We start from the raw sequence: 14,903 nt of genomic DNA on the forward strand, positions 1-14,903 counted from the left end.
GCTAGATAACGGACCGTTGTTTCCAGATTAAGCTTTTTTATTTATTTCCTCAATTCCTAGCTGTTGACATCCTGAAGATATTACTTTACCTCCAAGGCTCGTTTCATATATTTCACTTGTGAACTTGTCGTTGGTTAACACGTTTATAAGTTTAGTTCTTTCACAAAAATGGTAAACTTGAACAAGGTAGACTCCCTTAACTATTGTAAAATTTTAGAACAACAAAGGAAAAACACTGAGAATGCTTTTTAATGTGATTTATATTTCTCGATCTTATCAAACTACGTCAACAATAACGTTAAAAGTCTTGTTATTAAAGGATGCTCACTAAACTGCTCCACCAGTGAGCTGCATTCTAGTTGATAGTATTCATCTTTACAGCACATATGGGCTATACCGGTAAGGGGACAGCGCTGGTGCGGTGTATGCAGCATATGGGGCTGCATAAGGAGCTGCATATGGAGCAGCATATGGAGCAGCATATGGAGCAGCATATGGGGCAGCATAGGGATAGGCGGCGTACGGCGAAGCGATGGCACGGGCTACAGGAGCAGCGGTATAAGCTAGGGGAGCAGCGGCAGCCGTGTAAGCCAGTGGAGCTGCAACCTTGGCAACGGGTGCTGTGTACGCCAACGGGGCGGCGGCCAGTGGAGCGGCAGCAGTATAGGCCAAAGGAGCGATTCCGTTGTAGTTACGGGCAACCACCTGGGAGCTCTGCGCGGTCACGAAAGCTGGTGCTGCAGCGGCCACAACTGGAGCGGAGTAAGCAAGGGGAGCGTATCCTGGCTTGGCGCAGACACAGGAGATGGCCAAGGCGGCAATGCAGATCTGGAATTAAGAAGTTCTCATTAAATTGCGTTAAAATTTTATGTCCAAACAGCCGTACCAGTTTAGTGAACATTTTAAAATGTTTAGTTTTGGAATTCGTTGTTAACGATTGAAAGTGAACAATTGAACTATAATTCTTCACCGATCGTATCCAACTTTTATATGATTAAACAAAATTTGTCACCAGCGAACGCCTAGCTATCCCCTCTGCATAGAAGTATTCGATTTTCGCTCGGCTGCATGTCAGAATCGAGCATGAAATATTTTCGTGTGTATTTAGACATTGATTCAGAGGTAAAGGCGGCTCCAAAAAGTTCAATTGCATTGCACACTTGTCCGCCTGAGCCCATCATCGCCATGTCGCTGGTGTTTTGCATTTCGCAGCTGGGACGATTAATATTCAAATCACGAGCACGATAAGCTACGGGTAAACCTTAGTAACAACACACCAGCCTATCTCGCGGAATGGTGGGCTAATCCAATTATTGGAACTGCGGTCCACGGTAGTCAGTCGTACTTCACGGCCTTGACCAATAAGTGAAGGTGAAATGCGGAGCATATGAATTGCCTACCCGTCAGCCACGATATGCGCGTTGGGTTAGATTAGGGAAAATTTTTATGATCCATTGAAGTCGAGCTTATGTATGGCAGTGTACGAAGTTCAAGGTTATGCGTAGAATGTTAATCAGATATCATGAGGCTGAGTCTGGTTTTTGACCAGATTGAATTGTTTTAAATAACAGATGGCTGCAGATTACTAGATTTGAATGAAAATTTATCATGAGAATTGCTTAGTAATTAATTTTAAACAAAGCTAACACTGTCAGTAAGTCAGCATGATGGATTCTACTGTTTTCCTTATCTTTTCAGTAACATTTATTGAAAATGAAATCTTTTATTTCGGTAAATTTCAGAATTGAAACTCTAACTCAAACACTTTGATTTTACCAGCTAAGTGAAATGTTTGTGCGGAAATATTACGTTCACGAGTTCAGCTTCGCTTATCATATGATAACTATTCAGCAAATAACATGATTTTAGTAACATTTCATCACCCTAACAAAGCTCAACAACGCACTAATTCAGTAATATAATGAGTCATATTTCCACGAACTTTAGTTTTGTTTCATGGAAATTATTTTATTCCAAAGAATGAACAGGTATTTATAATATAGTAACTTTCTAATAGCATTGTAAATTATTTTGAAAAATATTTGAAAATTCCATCTGGTTTTCATTAATGATTGATAATTGAATGGAGGATTACAAATGAATTTAATACATTTTAAGGATTATTTGATTTGAACGTTTTGAAAAAACGTGAGAAAATCTGAATAATCACCGTATTTAAACCCAGTTTAAATCTGGCGGATAGTGAGTCGAATGACCAGTGACAAAATCGAAAAACCTCTGAGTCGCACTAGTGGTTGCATATTGAAGATGAGTTAGGTACATTTATATTTAAAAATATGTATATAAACTGCAGTACTCTAACTCTATGTTTGTGTGCAACGAATCTAAAGCAGAACAAACAGACATCATCAAACTTCTCTCCCTAATCGATCTTTCACTGAATTTCCGCATGTATTTTGCTCATGGCCAAAGTCGCGTGTCTGCGGCAAGAAGCACAATGAATTTTAAACATTGCGACTGACGCTGCGACGCCGTCCTGATTTGGAATTACACAATCTGCGAAATCATTCACCTGTTTAAACGGTAATTTACGATGACCAGTGTGAATATCTAAATCAACGTATCAGCTGTAATTGGACACGCAAAAATATCTGTTACACTGAATTAATCTGTGAGAACAAACACAATATAAAGGATTCTTAGTAATCCATCATCAAGAAATATGTTCGTCCAGTTCAATTTAATTATTAACTTATTTCTAGTAAACAGATTTTAAACAAAGACAGCAACAACATTTTTTTGTGTGCACACCCGACTCAATCGAATGCAGCTGATTGTAAGTCCCCGTATTGCTGACTGTACCGTTTCGAATTTCACTAAAAGGATGTACGAAGCGAAATGTTTCGTTTTGGTATAAAAACGTTCACCTGGGGCACTGTTAACCATCAGTTGATAATTTCACTTTCAAGCAACACAAGTGCACCAGACAAAACAAACTCCAATTCCAAAATGTTCGCCAAATTGGTAAGTGAATCAATGGGCTTTGAATACAAAATTAGACGATTTGTTACATTTCTCCATCATCCCACAGCTGCTCCTTGCTACTTTAGCCGTCGCTAGTGTAAGTGCCAAACCAGGACTGCTGGCTGGTGCTCCCGTTGCTTACTCCGCTCCTCTGGTAGCTGCTGCTGCTCCGGCCGTTGCATACACAGCCGGATATGCCAACGTTGGAGACTCCGCTGTGGTCAGCTCTTACAACTCTCAGGTCATCAATCCAGCTTATGCAGCTTACAGCGCTCCGCTAACTTATGCTGCCGCGCCAGCCTACGCTGCGCCTTTGGCATACGCCGCTCGGGCAGCTCCATTTGCCGCTCCACTGACGTACGCTTCTCCCCTAGCTGCCCGACTAGTCCTGTAAGTGCCAACATTTTGTCCAACAGTTCTGAAAGTTGCTCTGAGATGATCTCCGGAGTGTAATGAAAAGTGCAATTGAATACCGTTTCGAGATGTGAATATCAGTGTAATGAAAGTGTTTGTTAAACTTATTGCGGAAAAAATAAATTTATACATATCAATGCTTTAGATCACCCGCTTCTGTTATCTATGGGTTATGGGTTGCTTATCGTCAATGCTGTTATTTTACAAGGAATAGATAAGTTTGGAAACTGACATTCAAATGTTGTTTATTACCCAGCGCGGGTGGAACAGGCACATAAATTTGTCCAAAAATTTACTCGAACTCACTGAACCATTTTGAAGGCGGAAACCACCAAATGAGGGATATTAGATCTCTATACGTTACTGTTGAACTTGGTTGTTGTCGGTTTGTTGGTTATAGCCGAAACAAGTTCCGGTGAACCGGTTTATACACATCCCTTGAAAATAATAGGATTTTTAAATCTATTGTGTTTTCTGCCGTTTAAAATTGTTTTCAATCATTCAAAGCATAGCCCCTATTACAGAAAACGAGACGAGCAAAATGTTGTACATATTAGAGAACGCGAGTGAACCTTGGCTGGTGACAGCTGAGTGACAGACAAACTACTCGTCCAAATTCCGGCCGATTCGCCATCTGCAATACCAAAATCCGCCAGACGAGTAACTTGCCTCTGTAGTAGGTGCCATAATTTATGATTATATTTTTTTGGGTTTCTTCTGAATTCTAAAGGCGTTTGGTTTCTCCTTCTCTGTTTATTTAGTGCATTTCTCGGCTCTCTTATGATAAATTTTGATGGGATTCTTTTCATTCATGGCTTTAATAGTCTAGGTGGTTTTAGGCTGATTTTGAAATTATTTTTGTTTATTCACTAAACAAAACTACAGGACAAAGAGGAGGTTAGGCAAATGTCCACGCTTCTCCACGAGGGGGGACGGGGGGGGGTCTAAATTGATGATTTTTGTGTCCACGTATAATGTGGACGGCCCCTAATTGAAAACGAAGTACCGTGGAATGGGGTGAAATTGATCAGGGGGGTGAAATTGATCACCTGAAAATTCGTAATAAAAAATACTAATCAAAAGATATTGCTTTTTCAACACTAGGCAATGTTAACGTGTCCTTATACGCAACTTTTGCATGATTCACATACCTGTCAAAGTTAACCCTTGCATGCCCGGTGCAATTTTTCATATTTTCGAAAAATTCTTCTAACTCAGTCAAAACTCAATCAAATTTGATCAAACAAGTTTCCAAATAACAAAAAAAATGTATTGAATTTACTTAAAGTCTAAGATTACTTTAAGTAAATTCAATACATTTTTTTTGAGGGTTAATTACGTTAAATTTGGAGAAGTGAGTAAAGTTTAATAAAAGCTCAAAAAATGTAATTTTCAACAATGATCATACTGATGAATTCTGATAATACTGGAATACTAATGAATTCGCAGGAAACCACAAAGTTTTTATTTCCAGAGCTAGTTTTTGAGCTTTTGCAACAAACCGAATTGAAATCGGTCTAACGACGATCAAATAAACAAATTTTAACCTGAAATATCGTTATTTTTGTTTCCAAACTAGCTGTAAATGATATTTTTCAGTACAGAAATCATCATTTATCTCTAGGATATCGAAAAAAAAAACACATTGCCAAAATCACGTACGGATTTCAATGGTGATCAATTTCACTCCAATTTACCTCATAGTACCTTATCGAATTTAATTCATGAAGGAGACGATAGAAATAGTACAGTAATTGTTTTAAAATTATACTATTTCGGGTAAAAGGTACATGAAGCTAGTTATTTGGGAATTGTTATTGTTGTAATAAATAGCTGATGGTTTACACAACATATATACTAAAAATATTTATTCAATTAAAAAGGTACATAGGTGAAATGCGGCGTGGATTGTACTATCTGCGACTCGTAGATGTCTTTTCTGTGGTCTCGACTGACAGCTCACTTCCTCGGTAGACGTCATCACTCTTACCGAATGTGTCAGAGGATGAGTTCACCGGCGTTCAAGTGGTGCACTGTTGGTTCGTAGGGTGGTCCTCCCAACACCTCCCCCTCTTAGAAGAGATGATACGGCTCATACCTCACGGGTGGTCTTCTGACTCTCGAAGACTGGCGAAGCTGGCTCGGTGGCTGCTGAGTTATAGTTCTTGGTGATCTTGTGGGTGTTTGGTGAGGAACTTCCATTGGCTGTGATGATTGGGCTGACCCTGGATTGACTGACATGGATCCTTCTGGTTCAGTAGTTGAGGACTTACTTAGACCGCAGGACTCCAGTAGTATGTTTAACAGAATTTGGGAAGTCTGCTGTGTTACTGGTGCTCTTGGTTTTTCTGATCCATACCGCTTCTTCAGTTGATTCGCATGGGACCTCTCGAGATCATGCTTCGCAGGTAGCCACACGTTGTAGATAACTCGACCAATTCTTTCAAGAACTCGACCGGGTTCCCATGACCAGGTGTTGTTTCGGTGTACTTTAGCCCAAACCAGATCTTTGGCATCGTAATTCCTTGCTTTTGTGCCATGCTTCCGGTTGAACTGATCTTCCTGCTTGGAATCGGTTTGCTTGTAGAACAAAGTTGGCGGTTTCAGTAGATCCATTCCTGTTCGTAAGTTTCTGCCCAGTAGTAGTTCCGCAGGCGACTTCCCTTCAGGTGCGCTACGACATGGAGTGGAGCGGTAGCACAGAAGAAGAGTGTCGATTGCTTCGTCGAGGGCCTCTCCCCCCGCTGTGATTTTCCGAAGTCCTCGCTTAAGTGTGTCGACGAATCTCTCGGCGAGTCCGTTCGACTGCGGATGGTATGGTGGTGTCTTCAGATGCAGGACGCCCCGGTTGCTGCAGAAGGCTTCGAATTTTTCGCTTGTGAACTGCGTACCGTTGTCCATAACCAAAGTCTCCGGAAATCCGTTTCTGGCGAAGATTTCCCGGAACATGGCCACAGTTGCAGATGTTGTGATGTGCTTGGTAGCGACGACTTCTGACCATTTGCTGAAAGCGTCGACAACAATCAAGTAATAATTGCCATTAACCGGTCCAGCATAATCTGCATGTATTCGCTGCCAAGGCTTTTTTGGTGATGGCCAAGATTCCAGGTTGGTTTTAGAGTTGGTCTTGGCTACCCTCGAACATTGGCGCACGAACGAACACACTGACTGATTTGCTCTTCGATTCCTGGCCAATAGACGTAGCTACGTGCTACAGACCGCATCCTTTCTACTCCTGGGTGCCCCTTGTGTAGAAGACGTAGAACTCGGTCACGGAATTTCGCTGGAATCACCAGTCGATCTCCGTAGATGAGACAATCGACAACAATTGAAAGACTCTCCCGTCGTTGATAGAACTGCTGTAAAAGTGAATCGCTGATTTTTGACTGACTTGACGGCCAAGCTGTTTGGACGAACTGCTTCACCTGCTTCAGCATTGCATCCGACTTAGTTCCAGATTGAATCATTTTGAACGTAACTGGAAGAGCTTCAACTGACTGCTTGACGATGTACTCCATGGTATCCTCCAGCTCGATCGATGCTATGACGTAATCTTCGTTTGAACGGACGTGGGTGTTGATCAGACGGGACAAAACATCTGCATAGCCAAAACTGTCTGTACTGACATACTTGATATTGAAGTCATACAACAGCAGAGTTAACGCCCATCGCTGGAGCCTGTTGGCTGTATACACGGGAATGCCTTTTTTTGAGCCAAAAATGGCTAGCAAAGGCTTGTGATCCGTTTCCAAAACAAAATGTCGTCCGAAAATCATACGATGGAACCGTGTTACTGCGAAGATCAACGCCAACCCCTCTTTCTCGATTTGACTGTAGTTAAACTCGGCTTGCGTAAGACTCTTTGATGCATATGATATCGGCTTCACTGATCCATCTGGCAGCTTGTGGGCAATGCGCGCTCCAATTCCGTAATTTGACGCATCCGCTGACACTATGATCTCCATGCTGGGATTATAATGTGTAAGCGCCAACGGTGACTGTAGAATTTCACGGAATCGGTTAAATGATCGCTGACATGCTTCCGACCAAATCCACTTTGCTCCTGACTTCAACAATTGATCCATCGGGAACCGTAGCTTTCGCATTTCCGGAATGTACTTTACATAATAACTAACTGCTCCGAGGTATTAACGGAGTGAAGGCACATCTTGAGGCGGTGGAATGGAAGCGATAGCTGACGTTTTGCCCGGATCGGGTCTGATGCCATCACCATCCAAAATTTGCTCTAAGTATTCCACTTCTTGCATGTTGAACTTACACTTCCCTATTCGCACTGTAAATCCGTATTCTTTCAGATGTTTAAGCACTTGTTTTAGGTTTTTGTCATGATCTTCTTTCGTCCGGCCACCAACTAACAAGTCATCCAAATAACCACAAGCTCTTCTAATGCCACTCACCACTGCGTCCATCATCTGCTGGAAAGCACCCGGAGCTGACTTGATACCAGGCGTGAGACGAGTATAACGGAAAAGTCCCCTGTGAGTATTGACTGTCAGGAGAGGTTGATCCCGAGGGTCCACCTCCACTGGAAGGTAGGCGTCGGAGAGGTCAATATGACTGAAAACCTTACATCCGGCCATTTTGGTAAAGATGTCTTCTGGTAGGGGAAGCGGACACTGATTCGACTCCAAAACATCGTTGAGGCCTGTTGAAAAATCGGCACAAATTCGGACTCTACCGTTTGGTTTGCGCACAACGACAATCGGTGCTGCCCAATCTGAGTGATCGACTGGTTGGAGAAATCCCAAATTCTGCAAATCGCTGAAGTTCGTCTTCTTCCACGCCTTGAACACTGTATGCAACTGGACGTTTTGCACGGTATACTGGCTTGAGATCTCCTTTGAGTGTCAGTCGAACTTTTGTCTTCGAGCAGAGTCCCATTTCATCTGAGAAAACTTTTGGGAACTGCGCTTGCAGAGATTCATCCGTACGGGCCTGTTGACTGTTAACTTTGTTACAGAACGAACTAATAGGAACGTCCCATAACCCGAAAAGCTCAAGCCAGTCGGAACCCAGAATGTTAAGATTGCGATTGGGTGAAGCCACACGACACAAACCTTTCTTCGTTTTTCCGCCGATGTTTACATCACACCAAAATTCCAGGGCCAGCTCAAGTGAACCCCCAGACGCAGATTTAGCGTTGCAGGAGGGTGCTGTTCCTTGAGGTTGTCCGATTTGCCGCCAACATTCGTAGGAGATGATTGTAATATCCGACGCAGAGTCGATCTGCAATCGCACTGGAACCTTGTTGATTTCAATTTCGGCAAACTTTCTCTACTGACTAATATTCTTTACCGACACTATCTTCACATCTTTGTTCTTCCCTCCGTACTTCTTCTTTTTCTTTTTGCTACTGCCACTGGTGTTGCCGGACGAAAAACAAGCACAATATCCTTCTCTATGGCCTTTCTTCTTACACTCCCGACACAGATGTTCACGAAATGGGCAATATGCATAAAAATGCATGCCCCCCCACGACCAACATGGGGTTTTGGGTTGATTGTTGTTAACTGCACCCCCGCCACCTTGTTTGCCGCTTTTCAACAAGACTGTTGTCCTGCTTCAGGTTCAGTAACGTTTTACAATCTTCCACTACTTTTTCCAGAGAGATGTCTTCTGTCTCTATTAGTTTGTTTATTAACCTCATGCGAATTTCTGAATCTCGAGATGATTTCAAACCGCACACAAATATGAGACATTTAAACTAATCTTCTGATAGGTCTCGCAACTTAAAATCCACATACGCCTTATTCACTTTGCACGAATACGACACAAGATCATCGGAATCATCCTTTGCCGTCTGAAGGCACAAATAACGGCGATGAAACACAGAAACTGGGGATCCGAAAATCGTTTTCAATTTCGCAATTGTTTACCTGAAGGTTAGTTCCTTCGACAGTTTAGGCAGAATAGAACTGGTAAACCGTTCATGTGCCTGCGGATTCAATTTCCTCATCAATAACCGGACTTTTGCCGCATCATCCAGTTTTTCGGCGTCTTTGTCGAACAAGTCTTCATATCGCGCATACCAAGAGTCAAAGGTACAGCCCTGCTTTGGATCGTAGGCGAACTCGTTGATGTTGCTGGAAAGCGAATCCAAAATGGTTTCGTCCCTTGACTTCCCCTGAATGGCCAGCTGAGTAGCAGAAACCTGCTGGGTGAATTGCGCCATCAACTGCTGCTGCTGTTGAAGGATTTGTATCAGCATCTGATTCGGCTGCTGTACTTGTGGTACTGGATCCGGCATAATGCTAACCTCACTTCTCACTTTCGCCACGCGGAAAATTGGTCGGTCGATAAACTGACTACTGACGGAAAAACTGTTTTTCGCGCAACCGGCTAAAAGTCGTCGCCACTTTGTTATAATAAATAGCTGATGGTTTACACAACATATATACTAAAAATATTTATTTAATTAAAAAGGTACATAGGTGAAACGCGGCGTGGATTGTACTATCTGCGACTCGTAGATGTCTTCAAACCGATATTGTGCTTGTTCCTTGGTAGACGTCATCACTCTTACCGGATGTGTCAGAGGATGAGTCCACCGGCGTTCAAGTGGTGCACTGTTGGTTCGTAGGGTGGTCCTCCCAACAGTTATAAAAGTTGATCAATTTCACCCCGTTTAATGGTAACTTGGTATTGATTTCGCTGTGCTTTGTTTTCATTGGATTCAAGGATCGGCAATTCACATTAAAATGTTTGACTTGTAGGGAAGATTCAACAGCAAATCACTTCATATCAATGTGTAGATTTTTTTTTCATTCAGGGGGGTTTTTTAGTAGTTTAAGTATTTATGATGAATATTAGTATACAATGAGTGTGTGTGGCCAAATATATGCAGCTGGAACCTGTAACAAATCTTTTTTAAGTCCTGAGTCTTTCGTTTGGTGGTAATTTGGTGATAGTATCTCGCGTGGAACACATTTAAAAGTTTACATGAAATTAAGTATGAGTGGTGCTAACTGACTTCATTACTACGTTCCCTCTTACGACTAATTATGATTACAGTTCAGCACATACCTACCCAAACAACACCGCAATAGCAAAACAAACCTGTTTCCTGAAGGCTCATGATGAAAATAATCAGATGAAGCAACTGAATTTGTTCTACTGATTCGGATATGTACACAATATAAAAAACACCTCGTTTAAGTTGATTTTGCAAGTGTCGAACACTTTCCCTTATCTCGTACTCAAAAGTAAACTGTTCATAAAATAGGCCAACAAAATAAAGATTTTCTGCATTCTCAGGTTTATACCCGATCCATTAAATCAATAAGAACCAGAAAACAAAAAAACTTTTTTTCTGATTTTGGCCTATGGGCGAACCACTGTGCGTCAGGGCAAATCTACCGAGAAATAAAGAAAAGTGAGCTAGTGGAATGAACAAATTTGCTATGAGTTGAAGTTGGTGTGCAATACAAAATGATAAAAAACCGATATTTGAAAAAGAAAATGGCAGAACATTAAAATAAAACAAAACAAGAGCATAAAACCATAATACTAAACAATAGCTATCACAAATTATTAGCATTCATGCAGTAAACTATATTAAATATTGAAATTTTAAAGAAACATAACAGCCGAAAAATTTGAATAAAAATTTAAAATACTAGTTCGGTGCTTTACACCGCGATATACCATTGAATGTTTAAATATTCCTCATAGCGTCCAGAGAGCCTAGAAATATCGGGACTAAACATATTAGAAAATATGTTAGAATAACATTTTTTTAATCTTTGAGGCATATTTTGTATCATAGAGCAGTTATTGAAGACAGGATTTGTTGTTCACATGAAAAATGACAAAATAAAATAAACATGAAATTCAGATTGCAGGCATATTTGTATTTCGATGAAATAAATAACTATGTATGGCGATATCAGAAAAGAGATATCACTGATCTATTGGTATGAGGACTAACACAGGATCGTATGTACAGGGTAACTGGATTGCAGTTGTTTACTTCAGAAGGACTGGAGCTGGTGCCGCCACATAAGGAGCGGAATAAGCCAATGGGGCAGCAATGTAGGGAGCTGCGGCATAAGCCGCCAGAGGTGCGATGTTTCCATGATATGTCCGCTCGTAAACGGCAGCTGCTGGGGCCGCTGCAATCAGTGGTGCACTATAGGCCACAAAATTTGGTTGAGGGTCGCCGGATACCGTGGCAACAACAACCACAACCAGAAGACAGATCTAGAAAACGAAAATTCAATTATTATTATTGAGATCCTAACGGCTGGTTTAGAACTTACAATCTTGAACATTTTGTTTTAGCGGCGATTAACAATACTGTAATCAATGGTTAACTGAAAGGATGAAACTGATACTGGCAATTAGACATTGATTCCTTTTTATACTGGAATCATCGTTCTTGATTCTCACGTAAACTTCAACGATCGTAAGTATTTTCGTCTGCGGGGGAAACAAAATTTTGAAGGACTTATTTTTTTAAATTAATTGTCCACAACATTTGACGAAACGTGACTCCTCGCAAAGGACACTGCCGCGCCGACGACGTCAACCGACGACGCTTTTGTTCCTGCGCAACGGTTTTTGCGTGCGCGTCGTGTGGCATTGAATACAAAAATAGTAAGTAAATTAATTATGCACCGAACAGGCCGCATTGCATCGTCTAAAAGCTGATGTAAAATACCAATTTGACCACTAGGTCAGCTGTCTGTTAGTTTCAATGCGAACGTCGTAAAATTGCTTCAAGGTGCACATAACAGTATTAGTTGTGAGCTTCTGGTGTCATTCATAGCCAAAGGAGTAGGAGGATAGTTGAAATACATTGAAGAACGAATAATGTGATTTTTATAGAACAGATCTCAGGGCAGGTGCATAATAATATGCACGAAACAACGAAATTGAGCTTCGTTTTTGTTAAAGTATTTCAACTAAGCAAATTTTATAACCAATTTCACAACAGTTTTTTACGTTAAATATGTTAATAAGGATCAAATTTTAGTTTCACGTTATATGTATGTGGTACAGTGATGATTCGCTCGTTGGATGTTCGTTAGTTGGAGGTTCGTTAGTTGGGTGTTCGCTAGTTGGGCTGTCACCCAACTAAAAAGCACTCTTATGTAAGAATTCAACGTCATTCAAATGCATTTCAGGGGTCCGAAAAGTGAGAAAAAATATTACTAAAATAAAATTATATTATTTATTGTTGTAAAAAATTTGTAAACATGTTTAGTTATTACGCTTAATTCATTCAGCACTAATAAGTTTGTTTCTCAGCGCTATTAACTGGACTTTTCATGCAGATCATCTCTGGCATAATCAATCGCGTAATTTGAAAAGTACATGTTATAAATTTACAACATTTTGTGTGTAATTTAGAGGTTTACTGTTCGGTTGTTTGTTCTTTTGTTTCTTCAACGCCTTCACCGGAAATATCCAGCGTAGCGATCCTCCATCTTTTAGGCAAGAAGCAGAGTGATGTGCTTGCGCTTTATCATTTTACTTCACGTTGGATTTTTTGTATGAAAAAGTATTGACCAAATACATAAAATATTTACTACAGCAGCAAGACAGATGAGCAATGTTCATTTTCTTTGGCATAGTTTCACCGCAATGAAATTGGGAAATTTTCCAAAGCAGGAAGAAAACAAACAATCGGCGCTCCCCTCTGAAAAATTTGCCCAATTGTCAATTCATCCACGATTCGCTAGTTGGGTGGCAGTTGTGCTCCAACCAACGATTTTCGGCTGTAATACCAACGCAACGTGAACGCAAAGGGCTCATCGGCCAAACACTATGTACGGAATGAAGGCAAAATCGATTGCATGCTAGTGCGAAATAGCTTGCACAGAACTTGATTCAAATGATCATTGTTGAATGCAAGATTTATTAGAACGCCTCAAACTCAGAGTCTATGTGTATATAGAGTCGCGCGAAGAAAAAAATCTTTCGTTTCGGCAACACAGTTATTGTGCCGTTTGTTGCCAAGAACTATACAGTTCTGTTTTTCACCATGCATAAGCGAAATTTTTCACAAGGTTCACAGTTTTGAAAGATTACACCGGTAAAGTTTTGTTAAATTTGAGTGAACCAGTGTACAGGTTTAATGTTGGATTGAAATGTGTAAGTAAAACTTCGGAAAAACACATATTCTTTATTACGCTTAATTACAACACTTTTCATTCACTCCTAACATTATCACCTTGTTTATTTACATTGCTCGATGTGTACTCTCGCTTGAAACTGATTTGGTTCCTTTGGTTTGATCTTTGCGGGACTTTTATTATAAACATAGACTCTGCTCAAACTCCGCTTTTACTGATAACAGGTGTTGCTTTTTGACAAAAACATTTGATTTGATTTGACGCTTGCCATTTGTATGGAATCGATCCAGAGATGCTAGTCTTCTTGATATGATGTTCTTGTTTTCAATCTAATGCTTCTCGTAATTTCCATTTCACATTGTATTTCGAGTAAGTTAAAAATGTATCTGATAGAATATTTCATTCTTTGTCAAAGCGGCTCTAGAAGTAAGCAAAGCATGCATAAATTGATTATTTTATTTCAATGAAAAATTTAGCAGCTCCCCCGCGGAAAATACTCAGTTTGCTGAGTCCGAGAGACTAGCACGGTAGTTCTCTGGCATAACGAACATGTATTTTTGTACCATCCATCCGAAAACCAGTTTATCTGCCACCAAAATTTACTTCACTTCATCTTCAAACAAACTATAAAATACTAACTATCATATATAACTTTAATGAGCGGGGGCCTAGTGTGGTTGGTAACGTCTCCGCCAACCACGCTCGACGCCTGGGTTCGAATCCCACCGCCGACATAGGTGTCGATGGTTGTGAGGTGGCGTGATCCACTCACAACCAATCCAACTGGTCTAGATTCAATCCTAGCCGACACCGGGAGATTTTCTGTGGCGAAAAATCTCTGGGATCACGCCTTCCATCGCATGAGGAAGTAAAGCCGTTGGCGCCGGTCCGTTAATAAACGGGTCGTGAGTTAGGGTCCTGGGTGTGGAGTCGTCTCCCTGGGCGTCGGTGATTGGCCACAACAGTGGCGGAACTAGACCGACGGTAAATAAGCGAAAGTAAAAAAAAAAAAAATATATAACTTTAATAATATGCATAACATTGCGAAAAGGCGTCATACACAAATTACGTAACGCATTGAAGGGGGGGGGGGATTAGGGTTGAGTTTGCGTTACTAATTGTGACATATGGGGGAGGATGGTAGTTGAAACAGTTACGTAAGGATGGTAGTTAAAACAGTTACGTAACTGTGATTTCCCTTCGAAATCGAAATTTTTTGGGGGTTAAGCGTTACGTTGTTTTAGAGGGGAAAGGGGAATCATATTGAACGTTACTTATCGTTGCATAGAGAGGCGGGGGTTTAAAATCCGGGCTTTTAGCGTTACGTAATTTGTGTACGACGCCAAATTGACTTAAATTATCCGAAATGCAACAATAATAACAGTCAATATTTAGCTGTTTTGCCCG

The 14,903-nt window shown here is 40.9% G+C and overlaps 5 protein-coding genes across 5 annotated transcripts; 1 reads left to right on the forward strand and 4 right to left on the reverse strand.

Annotated features, from left to right (window-relative positions):
- Positions 1 to 249: 249 nt before the first annotated feature.
- Positions 250 to 954, reverse strand: LOC129723275 (vitelline membrane protein Vm26Ab-like). Its single transcript, XM_055677395.1, has 2 exons — positions 887 to 954; positions 250 to 828 (listed from the first exon to the last, which is right to left on the reverse strand). The coding sequence occupies exons 1-2, from the start codon at positions 899 to 901 to the stop codon at positions 376 to 378; spliced, it is 468 nt and encodes a 155-aa protein (XP_055533370.1). The 5' UTR covers positions 902 to 954; the 3' UTR covers positions 250 to 375.
- A 1,904-nt stretch (positions 955 to 2,858) lies between these two features.
- Positions 2,859 to 3,543, forward strand: LOC129724499 (cuticle protein 12.5-like). Its single transcript, XM_055679452.1, has 2 exons — positions 2,859 to 2,985; positions 3,053 to 3,543. Exons 1-2 carry the CDS (start codon positions 2,860 to 2,862, stop codon positions 3,377 to 3,379), a joined length of 453 nt encoding a protein of 150 aa, XP_055535427.1. The 5' UTR covers position 2,859; the 3' UTR covers positions 3,380 to 3,543.
- Positions 3,544 to 5,491: 1,948 nt separating this feature from the next.
- On the reverse strand, positions 5,492 to 7,364 carry LOC129719615 (uncharacterized protein K02A2.6-like). The gene is made up of 3 exons (XM_055671005.1): positions 6,535 to 7,364; positions 5,673 to 6,403; positions 5,492 to 5,604 (listed from the first exon to the last, which is right to left on the reverse strand). Exons 1-3 carry the CDS (start codon positions 7,362 to 7,364, stop codon positions 5,492 to 5,494), a joined length of 1,674 nt encoding a protein of 557 aa, XP_055526980.1.
- Positions 7,365 to 7,547: 183 nt separating this feature from the next.
- On the reverse strand, positions 7,548 to 8,000 carry LOC129719616 (uncharacterized protein K02A2.6-like). The gene has a single exon (XM_055671006.1). The coding sequence runs from the start codon at positions 7,998 to 8,000 to the stop codon at positions 7,548 to 7,550; it is 453 nt and encodes a 150-aa protein (XP_055526981.1).
- A 3,249-nt stretch (positions 8,001 to 11,249) lies between these two features.
- On the reverse strand, positions 11,250 to 11,809 carry LOC129725279 (uncharacterized). Its single transcript, XM_055680879.1, has 2 exons — positions 11,679 to 11,809; positions 11,250 to 11,619 (listed from the first exon to the last, which is right to left on the reverse strand). The coding sequence occupies exons 1-2, from the start codon at positions 11,688 to 11,690 to the stop codon at positions 11,386 to 11,388; spliced, it is 246 nt and encodes an 81-aa protein (XP_055536854.1). The 5' UTR covers positions 11,691 to 11,809; the 3' UTR covers positions 11,250 to 11,385.
- Positions 11,810 to 14,903: the final 3,094 nt, after the last annotated feature.

This window comes from Wyeomyia smithii, chromosome 2, assembly GCF_029784165.1.
Source record: "Wyeomyia smithii strain HCP4-BCI-WySm-NY-G18 chromosome 2, ASM2978416v1, whole genome shotgun sequence".
In the NCBI taxonomy this organism is placed as follows: Eukaryota; Metazoa; Arthropoda; class Insecta; order Diptera; family Culicidae; genus Wyeomyia; species Wyeomyia smithii.